This window comes from Eschrichtius robustus, chromosome 15 (genome assembly GCF_028021215.1).
Source record: "Eschrichtius robustus isolate mEscRob2 chromosome 15, mEscRob2.pri, whole genome shotgun sequence".
Lineage (NCBI taxonomy): Eukaryota > Metazoa > Chordata > Mammalia > Artiodactyla > Eschrichtiidae > Eschrichtius > Eschrichtius robustus.
Genome location: NC_090838.1, coordinates 36,408,550 through 36,425,268, shown reverse-complemented (window position 1 = coordinate 36,425,268; position 16,719 = coordinate 36,408,550). Strand labels below are relative to the sequence as shown.

Sequence of the window (16,719 nt, the reverse complement as noted above, 5' to 3'; positions counted from 1 at the left end):
CATTTTGGTTTCATTTCATATGAAAAATATCTGAAGCTGTTTAACTGGATTATTTAGTGCAAATGATCAAAGAAGCTTTAATTTCTGCTTTCCATTTAGGATTTTTCTGTGCTGATTTGTGCTTTAATCTGTATATACCCACATGCATTTCATTTAAGTGAATCATGGACTTTGTCCATATAATCCTCCCAGAACTCTTGCTAAATTAATCTTGAGTTCTTCATAAAGGTCACAATTTCTGTAAGATGAACCTATACCAATACGTTTTAAAACTCACTGTAACACTTCAATATGTTGCAGAAGTGGGAAATACACTTTTTATAATGCTGGTTATTCTGTCATATACACTCCCCTTCAATTTTGGCATCTTCATTTGTACTGGATACTTTTATTATTTATGGGAATGCTCGCCTTCTAGAGTAAAACTCTTTATGTGCTGAAAGGAAATTAAGGAGGTTTGGCTCTTTTACTCCATTATTGCAATTAAGAATTTAGCATCATCAGTGCCAAAGGACAAAAGTGGTTCATTTGCCCTAGGGGGACAGGACAGTGATAAGATGATTTTTCGTCAAGGATCATTGGGTCGTAATTAAGTTACATTCATGGCTATTGCTTTTTGAAGGATGATTGGTAAATGACAGGCTTCACGTGCTTAGTACGGACAGTGTTCAGTAGGGTTTTTTCTCCCTCTGTCAGAAAATCCTGTTGAGCCTGATAATGTAAATGTGGCATTTTATTCTGAACAAAAGAGCAGGGAAATGAGCTATCTTGTCTAATCATTCAGTTGTTTAACACCGACTTCCAGTTTAGACTCAATTGGCTGGAAAGCACTTGACATGTGAAGTTAGTGCTGTTCCGAACGCATGTTTGAGTAAATTTGAAAGTAAGTGACAGCTAAATTGTACCTAGGGAAATTACAAAGCCTTCAACACAGTTAATTTTTTGGGGAGGATTAGTTGTAATTGCAACACCAGTCTCCTTGAAGATTCCGCATTTATAGATGATGAACAGAAAAAAAAACATTTAGCTCTTTCAAGGGCTGGTTCTCTTCACAGAATAATTTTTGTGAAGTCGATGGTTTCTCCTGAATTGATTTCTTTCCACACTGAACATCTGCTTAAGATTTATAGAATAGTCAGTTTTTCGAGTGTTAAGGTGTTTTTTGTTTCCCCCTCCCTTGTTTTGAACTTTTTTCTCCCCTAAAGCCCCTCTTTTCTCCAGTGATTTCAGATTTTGAGAGCTTTTCAGTCAGTAAGCTCTTTAGGTAAATCACCACTTCACTAACACTTTATGCGTAATGTTGAAGCACTTTATTCCAATTTAAAAATTAATATTTGTCATTTAAAATTTTGATTAAATTGGAAGTTATTTACTATAGGTAAGGAGACTAAGTTTAAAGCTACCAATAGGTAGATAGTTGTCACTGGTTGTTCTTGTTCAAGATTGTATGAAACACATTTGTGATTTTTACAGTTATATATAAAGGAATTTGAGTTAGGAGGACTTTGTTTTCTGGTACCTTTAAGTAGATATTTTTATGATCAGCCTCATATAAATGTTATGTCCAGGGTTTGTTTTTCTGTCAGTGACATAAAGCATACTTTCATTTCATAATAAGGACTAACACAAGAGGTTAACATCAGATTTGCCATGTTCTTATTGGACTCAGTCTATTATATATATGTGTGTTCGTAAAATTTAGAATTATAGAATCTTCCTTTCCACTGTTCTGTTTTTATTTCATAGGCTCCCAGAATTTTGATAAAGGCTATGTTGAGTTAATTTGCATCAATCAAAAATATTTTTAAATGATTGATTACTTTTTATTAGCATATATAGTTTTATTGATGAAAATCACTTTATGTATATCATTGAAATACTTTGGGGGGGTGTCTAGTCGTTGAAAATATCACAGTGGATTTTTCTTAGAGATAATAGTATGTTATAGAGTTGATTTTCACTTAGTATTATTTGAGGTTTGTGAAAGCAGTGGCTAAATTTTTATCAGGATTGGACTTTTAAAAATTTGTGACCCGTTTGTATATAAAGCTTTAGGAATTATGTGTGTATACTGAAATAAGCACGGAGTAAGTTTTGAATCCAGAATTAATATTTTCAACAAAATTTCTTCAAAGGATTATTGTTATTTTAGAGTAGAGTTTTAAATCAGTTCTAGTGTTTTAAGGTGTACAAAGGAAATGCACAGAATCATTTTAGGTCACAGAAACTAGAATTACACTGATTGATAAAGTCTTCCCCCACATTTTGGGTATAAGGCAGTTTCCACCTTTTTCCATTTGATATTTTACTGCACTTACTGATTTCATCCTGCCTAATAAAAGTGGTATTTTCATGTGATGATTTTTTCTGCTGGTGTGAAACATTTGAGATGATGAACCTAACAAGCTCAAGTTCATAGAACCTCGCGTTAGAGTATTAGAACTGGGAGGGAACCCAAAGGTCCTTGAGTTCAACTGTTGTGATAATCTTCTTTTATCACCACTTCTAGAAATGTGTCACACTGCTGTAGCCAAGCTTCATGTAGTACTTATCAATTGGGATTGAAATTCAAAAGTCCTATGAGTATACAACTATTTTCACAGCAATGTGAATTTTATATACTTTCTCATATTTTTCATTTCCCTCACCCAAAGTTTTCAAGCTTTAATAGGAAAGATTAATGATGACATCAAATCATATGAGGAGTGGACATTTTTATCTCTTTTTAAAGTGACGTGATCCAACCAAACACAAGTCAGAATGTAGATAATAAGGACTGAAAAGAAACGACTAGACCTTAGTTCATTTCTATCATCAGTAAGCACGCTTTGTACGAAATGTTTCACTATAGATTTCTAATTCATTTTGTTGGCAACCTGGGGTCAGTGACATTGTTACTTAAAATTACTAACAAATATATATGAATTATTTCCATTTTGCTATACTTCTCTGTTGTTGTTCTAAGCATGTATAATCTTCAGAAGCATATATTTGGAGACCAAAGACTATTAACATGTCTATTTGATTGACAGAACAATTATTCATTCATTTATTGATAGCTTTGACCTAATGTAGGGAAAATACAATTGAGACAGTATTATCCTAGTTTGGGAATTGATCTGAAAAAACAAATTATACTGCTTTTTAAAAATCAGTATGTGTTAGTTTTTCTCTTAAAATATTTTGGTATTTTTCCATTAAATGGAATTGTAAAAAGGTAATAACTGAACTTGTATCTGAAGCAAGGGAAAATACTGATTATATAAAGCTTTATATCATATGTGGTAGCTACTGTAGCACTTCTCTTGTATGACAGTAATCTAGCCTGCAACATCTACTTGCAGTTTTGAAATTAACCTGTAATTTAGTCTTCACCCCAAATGACAAAAATTCAAATGACTCTGTGGGGTGCCGGAAGATGCACTGTAAACAGGGCTTAGTAAGGGGATAAGGTAGAGTTCCATCAGGATAGACTCATTTTCACTGTGTCAGTATTATTGTAGTAAAATTAATGCTTCTTCATGGTATTTTACTTTTTAGTACAGTTTAAAATCTTAATCTAGATAAAATAGTAATTCAATCTAGGGCAACATAACATTTGTATAATGAACCAAAATGTTAGGGCTTCAATGGAAAATTTTAAAAGGCTTTCTTCCTTTTGAAAACTGTTGCACATGTGAGAGAAATGTGTTTTCTCCACAAAGATTGTCACCGTTGTCACTACTTGTACTTTGGTCCATGTCTCTAACCATGCTTCTTTTTTTAATACATTTCATACTTTTTTTTCAAAAATCTTTAATTTCTTATTCCATATTACACCACCTTATTAGGTTAAACAAACAACATTGCTTTTAATAGAGCATAATATATAATTAGATGTACTCAAACGGGGGGGAGTCCAGGGACCTGAAGACAGTGCCTTTCTCTGTTTACCTGGTGGCCTTAGGCTAATCAGTCAATCTCTAGATGCCTTAATTTCCTCATCTATTTAAAAATAAAGGAAGGTGGCAAGTAGAATTGAATCACATAATCTCTACAGCTTTTTCAAGGTCTTAATAATTTCTCACACTGTCATTTTCCAAGGGAAACAGTAGGTTTTGAGGACCCACAGAATGTGTTTCCACACTTATTTAATAAACTGACTTAATGAAAATATCTTTTTATTTTAATTAATTAACCACGTAAGAGAAGCTTTGATTTTATAATTGGAAATAATTTTTAAAAGCTTACGCTCTAATGAAAAACTTTTAAAGAGTTCTAGAATTCACCAACCCTAAGAATATCCTAGGTTTAGCAACAGTAAGTTTCTATATGTATGAATCCTGAAGTTACTTCTTCCTGGGACTTCCTTGTGGCGCAGTGGTTAGGAATCTGCCTGCTAATATAGGGGACACGGGTTTGAGCCCTGGTCCGGGAACGTCCCACATGCCGCGGAGCAACTAAGCCCGTGCGCCACAACTACTGAAGCCCGAGTGCCTAGAGCCCGTGCTCCGCAACAAGAGGAGCCACCACAATGAGAAGCCCACGCACTGCAACGAAGAGTAGCCCCTGCTCACCACAACTAGAGAAAGCCCACACGCAGCGACAAAGACCCAACGCAGCCAAAAGTAAATTTAAAAAAAAAAAAGTTGCTTCCTCCTTATCTGGAGAGGCAGCAGTATGAAACATATGATGAGAGAGGTGAAAGTGCTTGAAAAGTTCTTGATGACTGTTGATGGACATTTAATAAAGTTTCCCAAATCTGGAATTATTGAGGACCATAAACACAAAGTGGTTGGAAAAAATATTTGACAGTAGTCCTTGTTTTTAGAATAATGCATTCTTATAGCAATTTATATATAATCTTAGAGAATGCCTTCATCTTTTGGACTTTTTAAAAAGTGCCATTTAGCAAGCGAAATAATAAAAGATGAAGCAGGGAAAACGGGACCACTAATGATGTCTGTGCTCTGAACATTGATTTTTATATAAGAATTGTTTCTTGTATTTTTTTTTTTTCCAATTTGGCTTCGTGGTATTCTACCTTAAATAAAACTCGCTCGTGTACCTTTTGACTGGTCATTGTATAGCTCTCAAATTAATTAGATATATTTTATTCATTGTTAATATTTTGATGTTTCCAAGGGATGACTTACCTACTGCTCTTGAAGTCATGATTGACTGCTATGAAAAGTATAAAATACTACCAAGGATTCATGATGTCCTATGTAAACTGATAGAGAAAGGCGAGACTGATCTAATTCAGAAAGGTTAGTCACCTTCTAATACGTTAGTGTTGTTAGTTTTCTTTTTTCCCCTCTTGCTTATTTAATCTTAATGTGTTGCTGTGAAGAGAAAATTTAACAGGAAGGCAAGCACATCCAGAGAAACTTTGTTACACTTCTGAGTTGAAAAGAAAAATATCAGGTAGATTTTTAACATTATAAATGTACTTGATTTTAGTAACTGTTCATTTTGAAAAGTCACCCCTCTGTTATTTTTTGCTCCGCTTCTTGATGATCCGCCTTTGTGAGATTTTCAACCTTATCCTCACCAGTTCTCTTTGAAGCTAGTCACAGGTACTTTATGTCATAAATGTATGCTGTTAGATAAGGAATGTGACAGAAAATTGGTTGATTAAGCTATAACCTTTAAGTTATTCTAAATATTTCTTTTAAAGTTTTCTTGTATTTGTTCAGAACTCTTCAAGTGATACAGTGTTAGTCTATATTTTGTCTTCTAATATATTTCCTTCTTTCCTCTCTAGCAATGGACTTTGTGAGCCAAGAACAAGGTGAAATGACTATGCTGTATGATCTCTTCTTTGCCTTCCTACAAACAGGAAATTACAAAGAGGCCAAGAAGATCATTGAGGTATGATTTTAACTACAGTATTCTAATTGTACAGCTATTTAGACTCTTAATTAGAATATGTTTAAAAATTTTAACCTTTAATTACACATGTTCTGATTCATGTTAATATAATTCAGTCCCAATAATGTGGGGTGAGAGGGGGAGACTCGGCCAGCTTCTTTATTGTATATAATTACAGTTCAGAAAAGGCAGCCTGGTTGTATATTGAATTTGTTTCTTCACTTTGTTAAATTCACTGTTATATATCAAAATGATATTTGCATATTAAATCTTGGATTGTGGAACAATTAAATTAAACTGGCATTCCTGGGTGTAAAGTTGCTAATCCTCTTTGCCAAGGAATTCTTTGTTCTTAAAAGCAGTGGAATTTAATTTGCTGCAGACCATGCTCAGATTTATTTGTAATGCTTGTCTATAAGTTAATCAGCCAAACAAGTGCTGTCTGCAAGTGTTTGGCATTTAATTTAAAATTTCTTCTTCTTTTTTTCCACTATGGTAAGCAGCTTATGGGAAATGGTAGGTGACAAACCTGGGCTATTTAGGATTAGTATATTTTATCTAGGCTTGATTGAAATTTTGCTTACTGAAATTGATTAGTATATTTTCTCTAGGCTTGATTGAAATTTTGCTTACTGAAATTGATAAGTCAAAGGGCAACTATAAAGTCTGTCCAAATTGTGATTAATTTCACTACTAAACAATTCTGTATCTCCTAAAAAAAAAATCATTTCAGAGAAGATGGACCCATTGCCTTAAGAAATATTACTTTTAATGTGAGTAAAATAAACTTGTAAATACATCAGTAATCATTTTTCTCTCAGATATACTTTACTGTTACTTCATGTCTTTTCCCAGAGGTGCCCATGGTGGATGAGACATAAAGGTGGTGTTTGGCCTCCTTGTTTTTATGTTGATGACTGCTTATAATGGATTTGAAAATACAGGCACACATCCCAGAAAATTATTAGTTTCTCTTGACATTTTTCAAAGAAGAGAAAAGTCTAGTATGAAAAAGGAGGACTGTGAAATTAATTCAGAACTTTCTTACCTTTCTGTCTGTCTTTAACTCAATCTGTCCTCCTGTCGGAGGGAAGTGTGGAGCATGCTGTCTTGGACAGGTGCTTCTGTAGCTCAAGTAGTTCATTTGTATTTTCTAGAAAATGTTATAAATTCTCTCATCAAAAGTGCACAGTGTATGTATCTGAAAATGAGGGAAGCTGTCTGCCTGTTGAGTTCTGTACTCTGTATGCATGTTATCAGTATTAGTAAGGCACTGATCAGAGCAGAAATAAAGCTCAGGTATTCAGGTAATAGTGATTAGAGGTTCTGCAGCAGGAAATCACGTGCCTCTCTTTGTGTAATAAGCAAGACATAATAGGAAGCGCAAAAGGCATAAGAATGGGTTCTCCTTTTGTCATCTACTTGCTAGTGTGATAGTGAATAAGTTACTAAACCTTTCTAAGCTTCCTCATCTCTAAAAGGGAATATAGTATCTTTCTTTAAGATTCAATCACATAATGTATGTAAAGCAGCTTGCATGTTTCCTGGATTATGGTAGTAATCAATATTATTAATTCTCTTTGCCCCTTAAAGGTAGAGATTGTGTTTTCTTCATCCCACATAATTCACAATATGATGCTTAGCATAAGGTGCATGTTTGTCACGTGAATAGGCGAGAGGAGGCTGCATCTTAATTACTTTAAAGCTTTGCCAATGTACAACATCATTGAGTGTAATCATTTAGGAATGGCTGTCTACTGATGACACAGTTTTTATAGTGAATGTGTACAGCATTGCTTAAAGGATAAAGAATAGCTTTACAGAATCCCTCTGCAGTACCCTAGGGTAGGACAGCAGGGTGTGCAATATATGGAAATATACTGAAGCACGTTTTTAGGGTTTTTTTTGTTTTTTTTAATGGTTAGTTGGAGTTGAATTAAAGTGGGAACTTGATTTTTTGACTATTAAAATTCAAGACCTGGAGTTCTCGCTTGTGGTTTTCTAAGGATTATTGGAAATATTAAAAGTAATGAAAATTAATAAACTAGGACTGTATCACCATATGAAAGAATATTATAAATACTGAGCAACATTTTTATTATTCCCCAAAATGCAATAGTGTCTTATCAATGGGTAGATTCACTAGGGTTGAATTTCCAAAGCAAAATATACAATAAAGCTTCTTTGTATTTGAAACACTGTGGGAGATAAGATAAACCAAGTCATAAAAATGGTCTCATTAAATGAAGAAAGAGGCAAGATTCAGTGTATAATACAACCTGTGTTTTTAAAATGAGTTGGTATACATATATATATGTATAATATGTTTTAACATAGTTATATTTCATTTCTACCCATGGATTATTGCAGGAGGGTGGAATTATAGCTGGTATTTTGCTATATACTTTTCTGTATTTTCTGAGTTTTCAGTAATGAGCATATGTATTCTTATTGTATATATACTCAGAAAGAGTGTTATTGTCTACAAAGAAAGAGAGAAAAGTAAATAAGACTTATATCCACACTCAAGGAGTTAATGTGAGATTAATACATGAAGATAATGTCTATATAAGACTGAGAAGTTTTGACTGCTGTAAGAAAAATACAAATAGTTCTGAGAGTTCAAGAGAGAAAGTTATTCCCAGTGTAGGAAATTAGGTAAGACTTTATTGAGAAAATGGGGTTTAGGGTGTGGCTTGATGGATGTGGTAAGTACTGTTCACATTTGGGAGTTTGATAGGGTTGGGCATGTATTAAAGGTATTAGAGGTAGAACAAAGAAGTAGAAAAGGGAAGTCTCTAAGTAGTTCCTTTTTTTCTCCAGCTTAATTGAGATACAAGTGACATTTAACATTGTGTAAGTTTAAGGTGTACAACCTGTTGGTTTGATGTGCTTATATATTGCAAAATGATTACCACTGTAGTGTTAGTTAACACCTCCATTACCTCATGTAATTACCATTTCTTTTTTGTGGTGAGAACATTTAAGATCTACTCTTAGCATCTTTCAGGTATATGAGTGTGTGTGTGTGTGTGTGTGTGTGTGTGTGTACGTGCACGCTGTATTGTTAAGTGTAATTGCCATGTTGTACGTTAGATCCCCAGTACCTGTTCATCTTAGAACTGGAAGTTTGTACCCTTTGACCAACATCTCCCCGTTTCTCCCCACCCCAAGACCCTGGCAACCACCATTCTATGCACTGTTTTTAGGAGTTCAGCTTTTTTAGATTTCACATGTAAGGGATATTCATACAGTCTTTCATGTCTCTGTCTGACTTATTTTCCTCAGCATAATGCTTTCATGGTCCATCTTCATTGTTGCAAATGGCAGAATTTCTTTCTTTCTCATGGCTGAATAGTGTGTGTGTGTGTATGACTTGCAAATATTTTCTCCCATTTCATAGGTTGCCTTTTAATTTTGTTGATTGTTTCTTTTGCTGTACAGAAGCTTTATAGTTTGATGTAGTCCCACTTATTTATTTTTGCTTTTTTCACTTACGCTTTTGTGTCTTATCCAAAAAATTGTTGCCAAGACCAGTATCAGGGAGCTTTTTCCTTGTGTTTTGTTCTAGGAGTTTTATGATTTCAGGCTTTATGTTAAAGTCTTTAATCCATTGCAAGTTAATTTTTGTAAGTGGTAAAAGATAGGGGTTTAATTTTATTCTACTGCATGTGATTATCTAGTTTTCCCAATACCATTTATTAAAGAGACTATCCTTTTCCTGTTGAGTATTCTTGGCTCCCTTGTCAAATATTAGTTGACTGTACATGTGAAGGTTTATTTCTGGTCTCGATTCTGTTCCATTGGTCTTTGCTTCTGTTTTTATGCCAGTACTGTTCTGTTTGATTACTATAGCTTTGTAATATAGTTTTAGGAAGTGTGATGCCTCCAGCTTTGTTCTTTTTCAGGGCTGCTTTGGCTATTTGTGATCTTTTGTGGTTCCATACAAATTTTAGGATTGTTTTTTCTATTTCTGTGAAAAATGCCATTCAGAATTTTGATAGGGATTTCATTGACTCTATAGATAGCTTTGGATAGTATAGACATTTTAACAATTTTAATTCTTCTGATCCATGAACATGGGATATCTTTTTATTTATGTCTTCAATTTCTTTCATCAAAGTCTTATAGTTTTCAGTGTACAGATCTTTCACAACCTTGGTTAAATTTATTCCTAGGTTTTTTTAAAAATCATTTTGATAATCTTGTGAATGGTATTGTTTTATTTTTTTCAGATATTTTGTTGTTAGTGGATAGAAATGAAATTGATTTCTGTATGTTGATTTTGTGTCCTGCAACTTTACTGAATCCGTTGATTAGTTCTAATAGTTTTTTGGTGGAGTCTTTAGGATTTTCTGCATATAATATCTTGTCATCTGCAAACAAAGACAGTTTTATTTCTTTCTGATTTCCTAAATAGTTCTTTCATCCTGGGGTATAGGATTTATAGGAAGTATTTTGTTTGTAAGGGTAGATTGTTCCCAGAGACGCTTCAATATCAGAATAAGCAGGCTTGAGTTGATGCAGAATACAGTGAACTCTCAGCAGTGTTAGAAAGAAATTTATATTAGCAGAAGAATGTGTGATAGTTGAAAGGGGTTTTGGGACAGTGAGATTAATAGGATCTGAATTAGGATTGTGGTTGTAGGTATTTTTAAGATACTTTACTTAGTCATCTCTAAATGATATCTAATAATTGAAGGATAGTGACCTTAATTAGCAGAAGGTATGGTGAATTAACAGAGGCATAAGATCATCTAAGCTCTGACTTGAGATAAACTAAGCTCTAACTTAGATCTGATACAGCGTCTCCCATCATGAACCCTTATAAGTTGGCATTGGCAGATTTCATCACCTAAAACTTCGTGGATGAAGTCCTTTAACTAAGGTGGTTGATAATATTTGAGTGGCTTCCCAGTTTGACCAATTTCCCCTCCTTCCCTCCCTCCCTCCCGCCCTTCAATAAATAATTATGGCTCACATCTTACTGTCTTGTTCTAAAGATAGACCTTAAAAAGATGAATCCATAAAATGCAATAATTGCTGTAACAGAAAGTGCTGTAGAAAGCATCTGTTTCAGACTAGATCTTTCTGAGGAAGTGATGTTTGGGATAAGAACTAAAGGATGAACTGGGAGCCAGCCACATAAAGAGTGGGAGCAAAAGCATTTCACTTAGAGGGCACTGTCTGTGCAAAGGCCTGAGAAATTTTGTTATGTTTTTATAGATGGTACCTCTTTTATGGTTCATAGTAGCAAAGATTTGGACTAAAACCCAGGCCTCCTGAGTTCTAGTTCCATGCTCTTTTGCTAGAAATTATGATAAAATAGGGTTGTATTTCTTTGTTTTTTTAAAAAAATGACTTCATTCTTTCAGCCAAGTGTCTTCTAAGGTACTTCATCCACCTCCCAGGAAAGAAGTGTTGCAGGTCATTTAAATAAATTAACAGTTTAGATCATTCATTTTGTGTATTAAGACTGGAGATTAAGTCCAGGGAGAGATGATAAAAACAAGTACAAAAAGTTAAATAATGACATGAAATGTTAAATAACCATATTAAAGGTTTCTATAAAGAATTACATTATTTAATTTTATTCTTAACCCTTTGAGCAGTTCAGTAATCACTTACTGATTGCCTGCCATGTGCCAGGCACTAAGTTCTCAGGATACAAACACAAAGATGAGTAAGAGTCTGCTTTAAACTTATTTAGCATTTCTTTTTCTAACCTCATCCCTTGAGGTTCAAGCCTAGATTACAAGTGAAGCAGTATAACCAATATTGGTAACATTTTTATACTTCTCAAATGATTTTCATGTACATCTTCATGTGAGCTTCATGTAACAACTCTGAGAAGTAATTAGGGCAATGAAACTTCAGTTCAGGGTGTGAGTGTGGAGCTTAGTTAGTTAGTAGTAGTCATGGAATTTGAAATCACATCCTGATTTCACATTTTCTGTTGGTTCCCTTACACCATTTCTACCTCCATTGATCTCTCTTTTTTAAAGATTGAGATACAATATAACATTTCATAAGTTTAAGGTGTAGGACGTGTTTATTTGATATATTTATGTATTTCAATACAACCTCCATGATATCTCGACCCTTAATATCTGAACCACCAAAACAACTTATTGTTTCTCCAAACTTACTCTTTCTTGACTTTTCCCTCTCGTCTTATCTGCTATTACCCTTCCATCACACTTCAGCCAGAGTAAATTTGCTGTCTTCTCAGGGGGCAAAACCCTTCTTTTTATGACTTTGCCTTTAGGACCAAAAGTTTGGATTACAGCAATCTCCCAACCTTTGTTCCTCTTCCCTTTGTTCTTTAATAGATCAAATTCAGGGTTTTATCCTAATTTGCCTTCCTTAATAAGCCTGAATGGATCTTACATATAAAGAAGGGATTTGGGAGCTAGTTTCCCCCTCCAGCCCTCGAATTTCAAGAGATGTCAGTTCTCATGCAAATTCATACCCGCCTCCCATGAGTTAGTTTACTTAGTATCTTCTGTAACACCTGGATCATATTTCGTTAATGATAGTTAGACTGTTAGTTTGACTTGCTCAGACATATTTTCCTCCTACTAGACCATGGTCCTTAAGTCTGTCTCTGGAGATTTTACAGAAAAGGACAATTATTGAAAGGTTTAATAGTTTTTTTCTCCTTGCTCTCTTGGCTATGGGGATAAATAGTTGCGTTCTTGCTGTTTTTGTTTGTCCCATCCACCTCGTGCACTTGATTTTCCTCCTACTACTCCAGCTAAAGGACATGAAGCCAGAGTACTTGTTTGTTTTCCATTTTCCATTTCTAGCGGTAATGGTAAGAAAACTCAGAGCAGGTAAAAATCACTATTTTAGTTAAATTTAAAATGATCACCTTTGAGATAGAGTTTGAAGTAGAAGAATCTTCATCTGTTTTCACTTTAAAGGTAATAATTACTTGATACCTATTTTCACTAGTATACATCGAAGCCTATTATGATAACAGCAAATTTACATCAGAGTAATATAATGAAATTAATGAAAATTATTTTTTTATTTTGGATTACTTTTTTTCTTATATAAGTGAACCTAGTACTGAATTGGAACTGCACAAAGAGTGTTTTGAAGCACAGTAACCCAGGTGGAAACAAACATGCTGTATTTTGGTTTTGGTGTTTTTTTGTTTGTTTGTTTGTTTTTATTTTTGCCTGCATTGGGTCTTCGTTGCTGTGTGCGGGCTTTCTCTAGCTGTGGCTAGTGGGGGCTACTCTTCATTGCAGTGTGCAGGCTTCTCATTGCAGTGGCTTCTCTTGTTGCAGAGCACAGGCTCTAGGCGCATGGGCTCAGGAGTTGCGGCGCATGGGCTCTAGGGCACACGGGTTTCAGTAGTTGTGGTACATGGGCTCAGTAGTTGTGGCTCGTGGGCTCTAGAGCACAGGCTCAGTAGTTGTGACACACGGGCTTAGTTGCTCCGTGGCATGTGGCATCTTCCCGGGTCAGGCATCAAACCCATGTCCCCTGCATTGGCAGGCGGATTCTTAACCACTGCGCCATCAGGGAAGTCCCTTTTTGTTTTTTTTTAATTACAGTAATTACTTTATCCTCACTGTCTATTAAATAGATTGTATGTAACAAAAACAGGAAAGATTAAGAGTTGAGTTCATTGTTTTAATTAAGCAGTAACTGGTTTTGGATAAGTTATATTTAGCATCCCAATTAGAATTCTATTCTCCATATTTTATTACATTTTTCATTTTTACTTTAAACTTGCAATGTTTAAAATTCAATAAGATGTTAAGAGATAAGCCAGAAATGTAGACTATTACAGAAGCCTAGGAGATTTAGTTAATCTGACCTAGATGTTCTTTTGATGATTGAGATTTATTTGTAAAAACAGTTCTCAATTTCAAAATGAAGCATAGGAATATCTGCCGTATAAGTCAGTTGTCCTGCCAGTGACAGGCAGATTAATCAGCCACAAAAAGGAAGAGTTTGCCATAAAAGTTGTGCTAGTCAGATCACTGGCATTTGGATGAGCCATAATATTGAAAGTTATAAGTGAATGTAGCTCTTGCATTTTCCCATGTTCTAAAGAGGATTATCTAGTATTTTTTCAAGGGCTTTTTGTATACATTTGATGTTAGCTTCATTTTCAATGTAATGCATGTGAAACAAAACAGATAATGTGAGAAAATCCCTGAGTAGAAGTTGGGTGCAAATGTAAATATTAATGATGTTTGAGAATATATATCAACAGTTAATTTATTCAACATTTATTTCGTGTATCGGAAAATGTGGGTACTTGCACAGTTAGAATGAGAACACTTATACAACTTCTTCTGTACCAATTTTTCTGTCATTCTACCAGAGCTCTGAGATGTTAGTTCTTGTGTCAGTTTTTAATTTAACATTGTACAATACTATTTTTTTTAAACTTATTTATTTTATTTATTTTTGGCTGCATTGGGTCTTCACTGCTGTGTGCGAGCTTTCTCCAGTTGCGGCGAGCGGGGGCTACTCTTCATTGCGGCACACGGGCTTCTCATTGCGGTGGCTTCTTGTTTTGCGGAGCACACAAGAAGTGTGCTAGGTGCGTGGGCTTCAGTAGTTACAGCACGCGGGCTCAGTAGTTGTGGCTTGCGGGCTCTAGAGTGCAGCCTCAGTAGTTGTGGTGCACGGGCTTAGTTGCTCTGCGGCATGTGGGATCTTCCTGGACCAGGGCTCGAACCCGTGTCCCCTGCATTGGCAGGCGGATTCTTAACCACTGCGCCACCAGGGAAACCCCTACAATACTATTTTTAAGAAATAAAAAGTAATGAGGACTTATAAATAAGAGATCAGATTTGAGGGTTGCCTGGTGTCATCCACAAAACTGAGTGGAAAAAGCAGTAAACATACGTCCTCTGGACTGGAGCAGCCAGGGTAATGAGTATGTTGTTTTCTTATCATAATGCTGGGATTGAAATGTAGTATTTAATAGGGAAGCCCTATTACAGATGATGAAAATACTGGAAGTAGAGTGACAGATCCTTGGAATTATATGTGAAGTGGTTTGCCTTTTATTTCAGTATCCAAAATTGTAAAGTAGTTGTTTTGAAGCCAGAGTTATTGACTAAACCTTAGTAATTCCTAATTGAGGCTGTAACACACATCTCAATTACTGAAATAAACTAAGACTATGAACTAATTTTAAGTACTTAGCTTGTTTTTAGTACTTAGCTCTTTAAACGTTTAGTTTTAGATACTAGGCAAGCATGTGTGGTAATCAGAGTACTTTTATCACTGAGTTTTACAAAGCATGTTTCTTTAAAAGCCATTGGTTTTATCATTGTGACAATTGTTAGTAAGTCTACATAACATATTAATAATTTTTGCTTCCTGAATCTATTGGGATCTCTGAAGTGTGTGTGTGTGTTTAATTTGACATATTTTGGAGTTGATTTAGTCCATGATTTCAAGGTTTCTTTTTGAGCTACAGAAAGCTTAGCCATTTTTAATGATTAAAGATTTATGGAATGAAAATTGACCTACAAAGTAACATTTTGAAATAACCCGAATCTTCTAGACACTGGTTAAGTATAGGTTGTTTTAATCCTAAAGGTCTTTGATAACTGTGGGATTAAGTTATAGGTTTCTTTTAGTATACACATTTGGCAGGGAGGAAGCAGGGTCATTAGAAGGAAAACTATTTGTCTTTGAGGGAAGATTAACATTTAGTTAAAGCCTTACCTTGTGTGCTGTATGATTGTTTTATTTTACAGACTCCAGGCATTAGAGCTCGGCCTACAAGACTTCAGTGGTTTTGTGATAGATGTATTGCAAGTACTCAGGTTTGTGTTTAATTTCTGGTCTCACTCACCTAAAACTGTGAGTAGAAAGCAAGTGTCCTACATGTCCTGTTAGCGTTTGGGGAGTTCAGGAGATGCAGCGTTGCTTATCTTGGTTGTTTTCCAAATAAGCAATAGCTTAATTCTGGTTTCTGAAGTCCAGTGGAATCCCTAAAAATTTTAACTTGGGCTCTGAAGATTTTAGCTTGCTTCATTCTACTTGTTGGTTTGAGCAGGCTAATGTTGTTTCTTTGGCAATTTAAATCTGCTTCAGTCGTTAGTGACCAGAGGAGTCACTTGATGGGAGCCCACTGGAGTTTCTACTTTACCTCTACTCCAGCACAGATATCTGTTCACATCCTGCCAAGAAAATGCCACAGGGAAGGAGGAGTTTAAAGTTTGGGTGGAGGAATATTCCTATTAACAAATATAGATATACTCACTGAGTCCTCCACCGTAAATATCTTTGAATTCTACAGAATGCTCCTTTGTGGAGGTTCCCTCAACTAGATAATTATTCATGTGTTCTTTTTTTTTTTTTTTTTTTATTATTAGGCATCAATTTTATACACATCAGTGTATACATGTCAATCCCAATCGCCCAATTCAGCACACCACCATCCCCACCCCACCACAGTTTTCCCCCCTTGGTGTCCATATGTCCATTCTCTACATCTGTGTCTCAACTTCTGCCCTGCAAACCGGCTCATCTGTACCATTTTTCTAGGTTCCACATACATGCATTAATGTACGATATTTGTTTTTCTCTTTCTGACTTACTTCACTCTGTATGACAGTCTCTAGATCCATCCACTTCTCAACAAATGACTCAATTTCGTTCCTTTTTATGGCTGAGTAATATTCCATTGTATATATGTACCACATCTTGTTTATCCATTCGTCTGTTGATGGGCATTTAGGTTGCTTCCATGACCTGGCTATTGTAAATAGTGCTGCAATGAACATTCGGGTGCATGTGTCTTTTTGAATTACGGTTTTCTCTGGGTATATGCCCAGTAGTGGGATTGCTGGGTCATATATTCATGTGTTCTTGACTCCA

General features: G+C 35.2%; 1 protein-coding gene across 1 annotated transcript in view; it reads left to right on the top strand.

Annotated features, from left to right (window-relative positions):
• The window catches only part of LRPPRC (leucine rich pentatricopeptide repeat containing), a 110,970-nt gene that overhangs the window by 62,114 nt on the left and 32,137 nt on the right, over nucleotides 1-16,719 (top strand). The window contains exons 24-26 of the mRNA XM_068564404.1: nucleotides 5,125-5,249; nucleotides 5,747-5,853; nucleotides 15,594-15,662. Of these exons, the coding sequence (XP_068420505.1) occupies nucleotides 5,125-5,249; nucleotides 5,747-5,853; nucleotides 15,594-15,662 (301 nt within the window). The remainder of the gene's footprint in view (nucleotides 1-5,124; nucleotides 5,250-5,746; nucleotides 5,854-15,593; nucleotides 15,663-16,719) is intronic.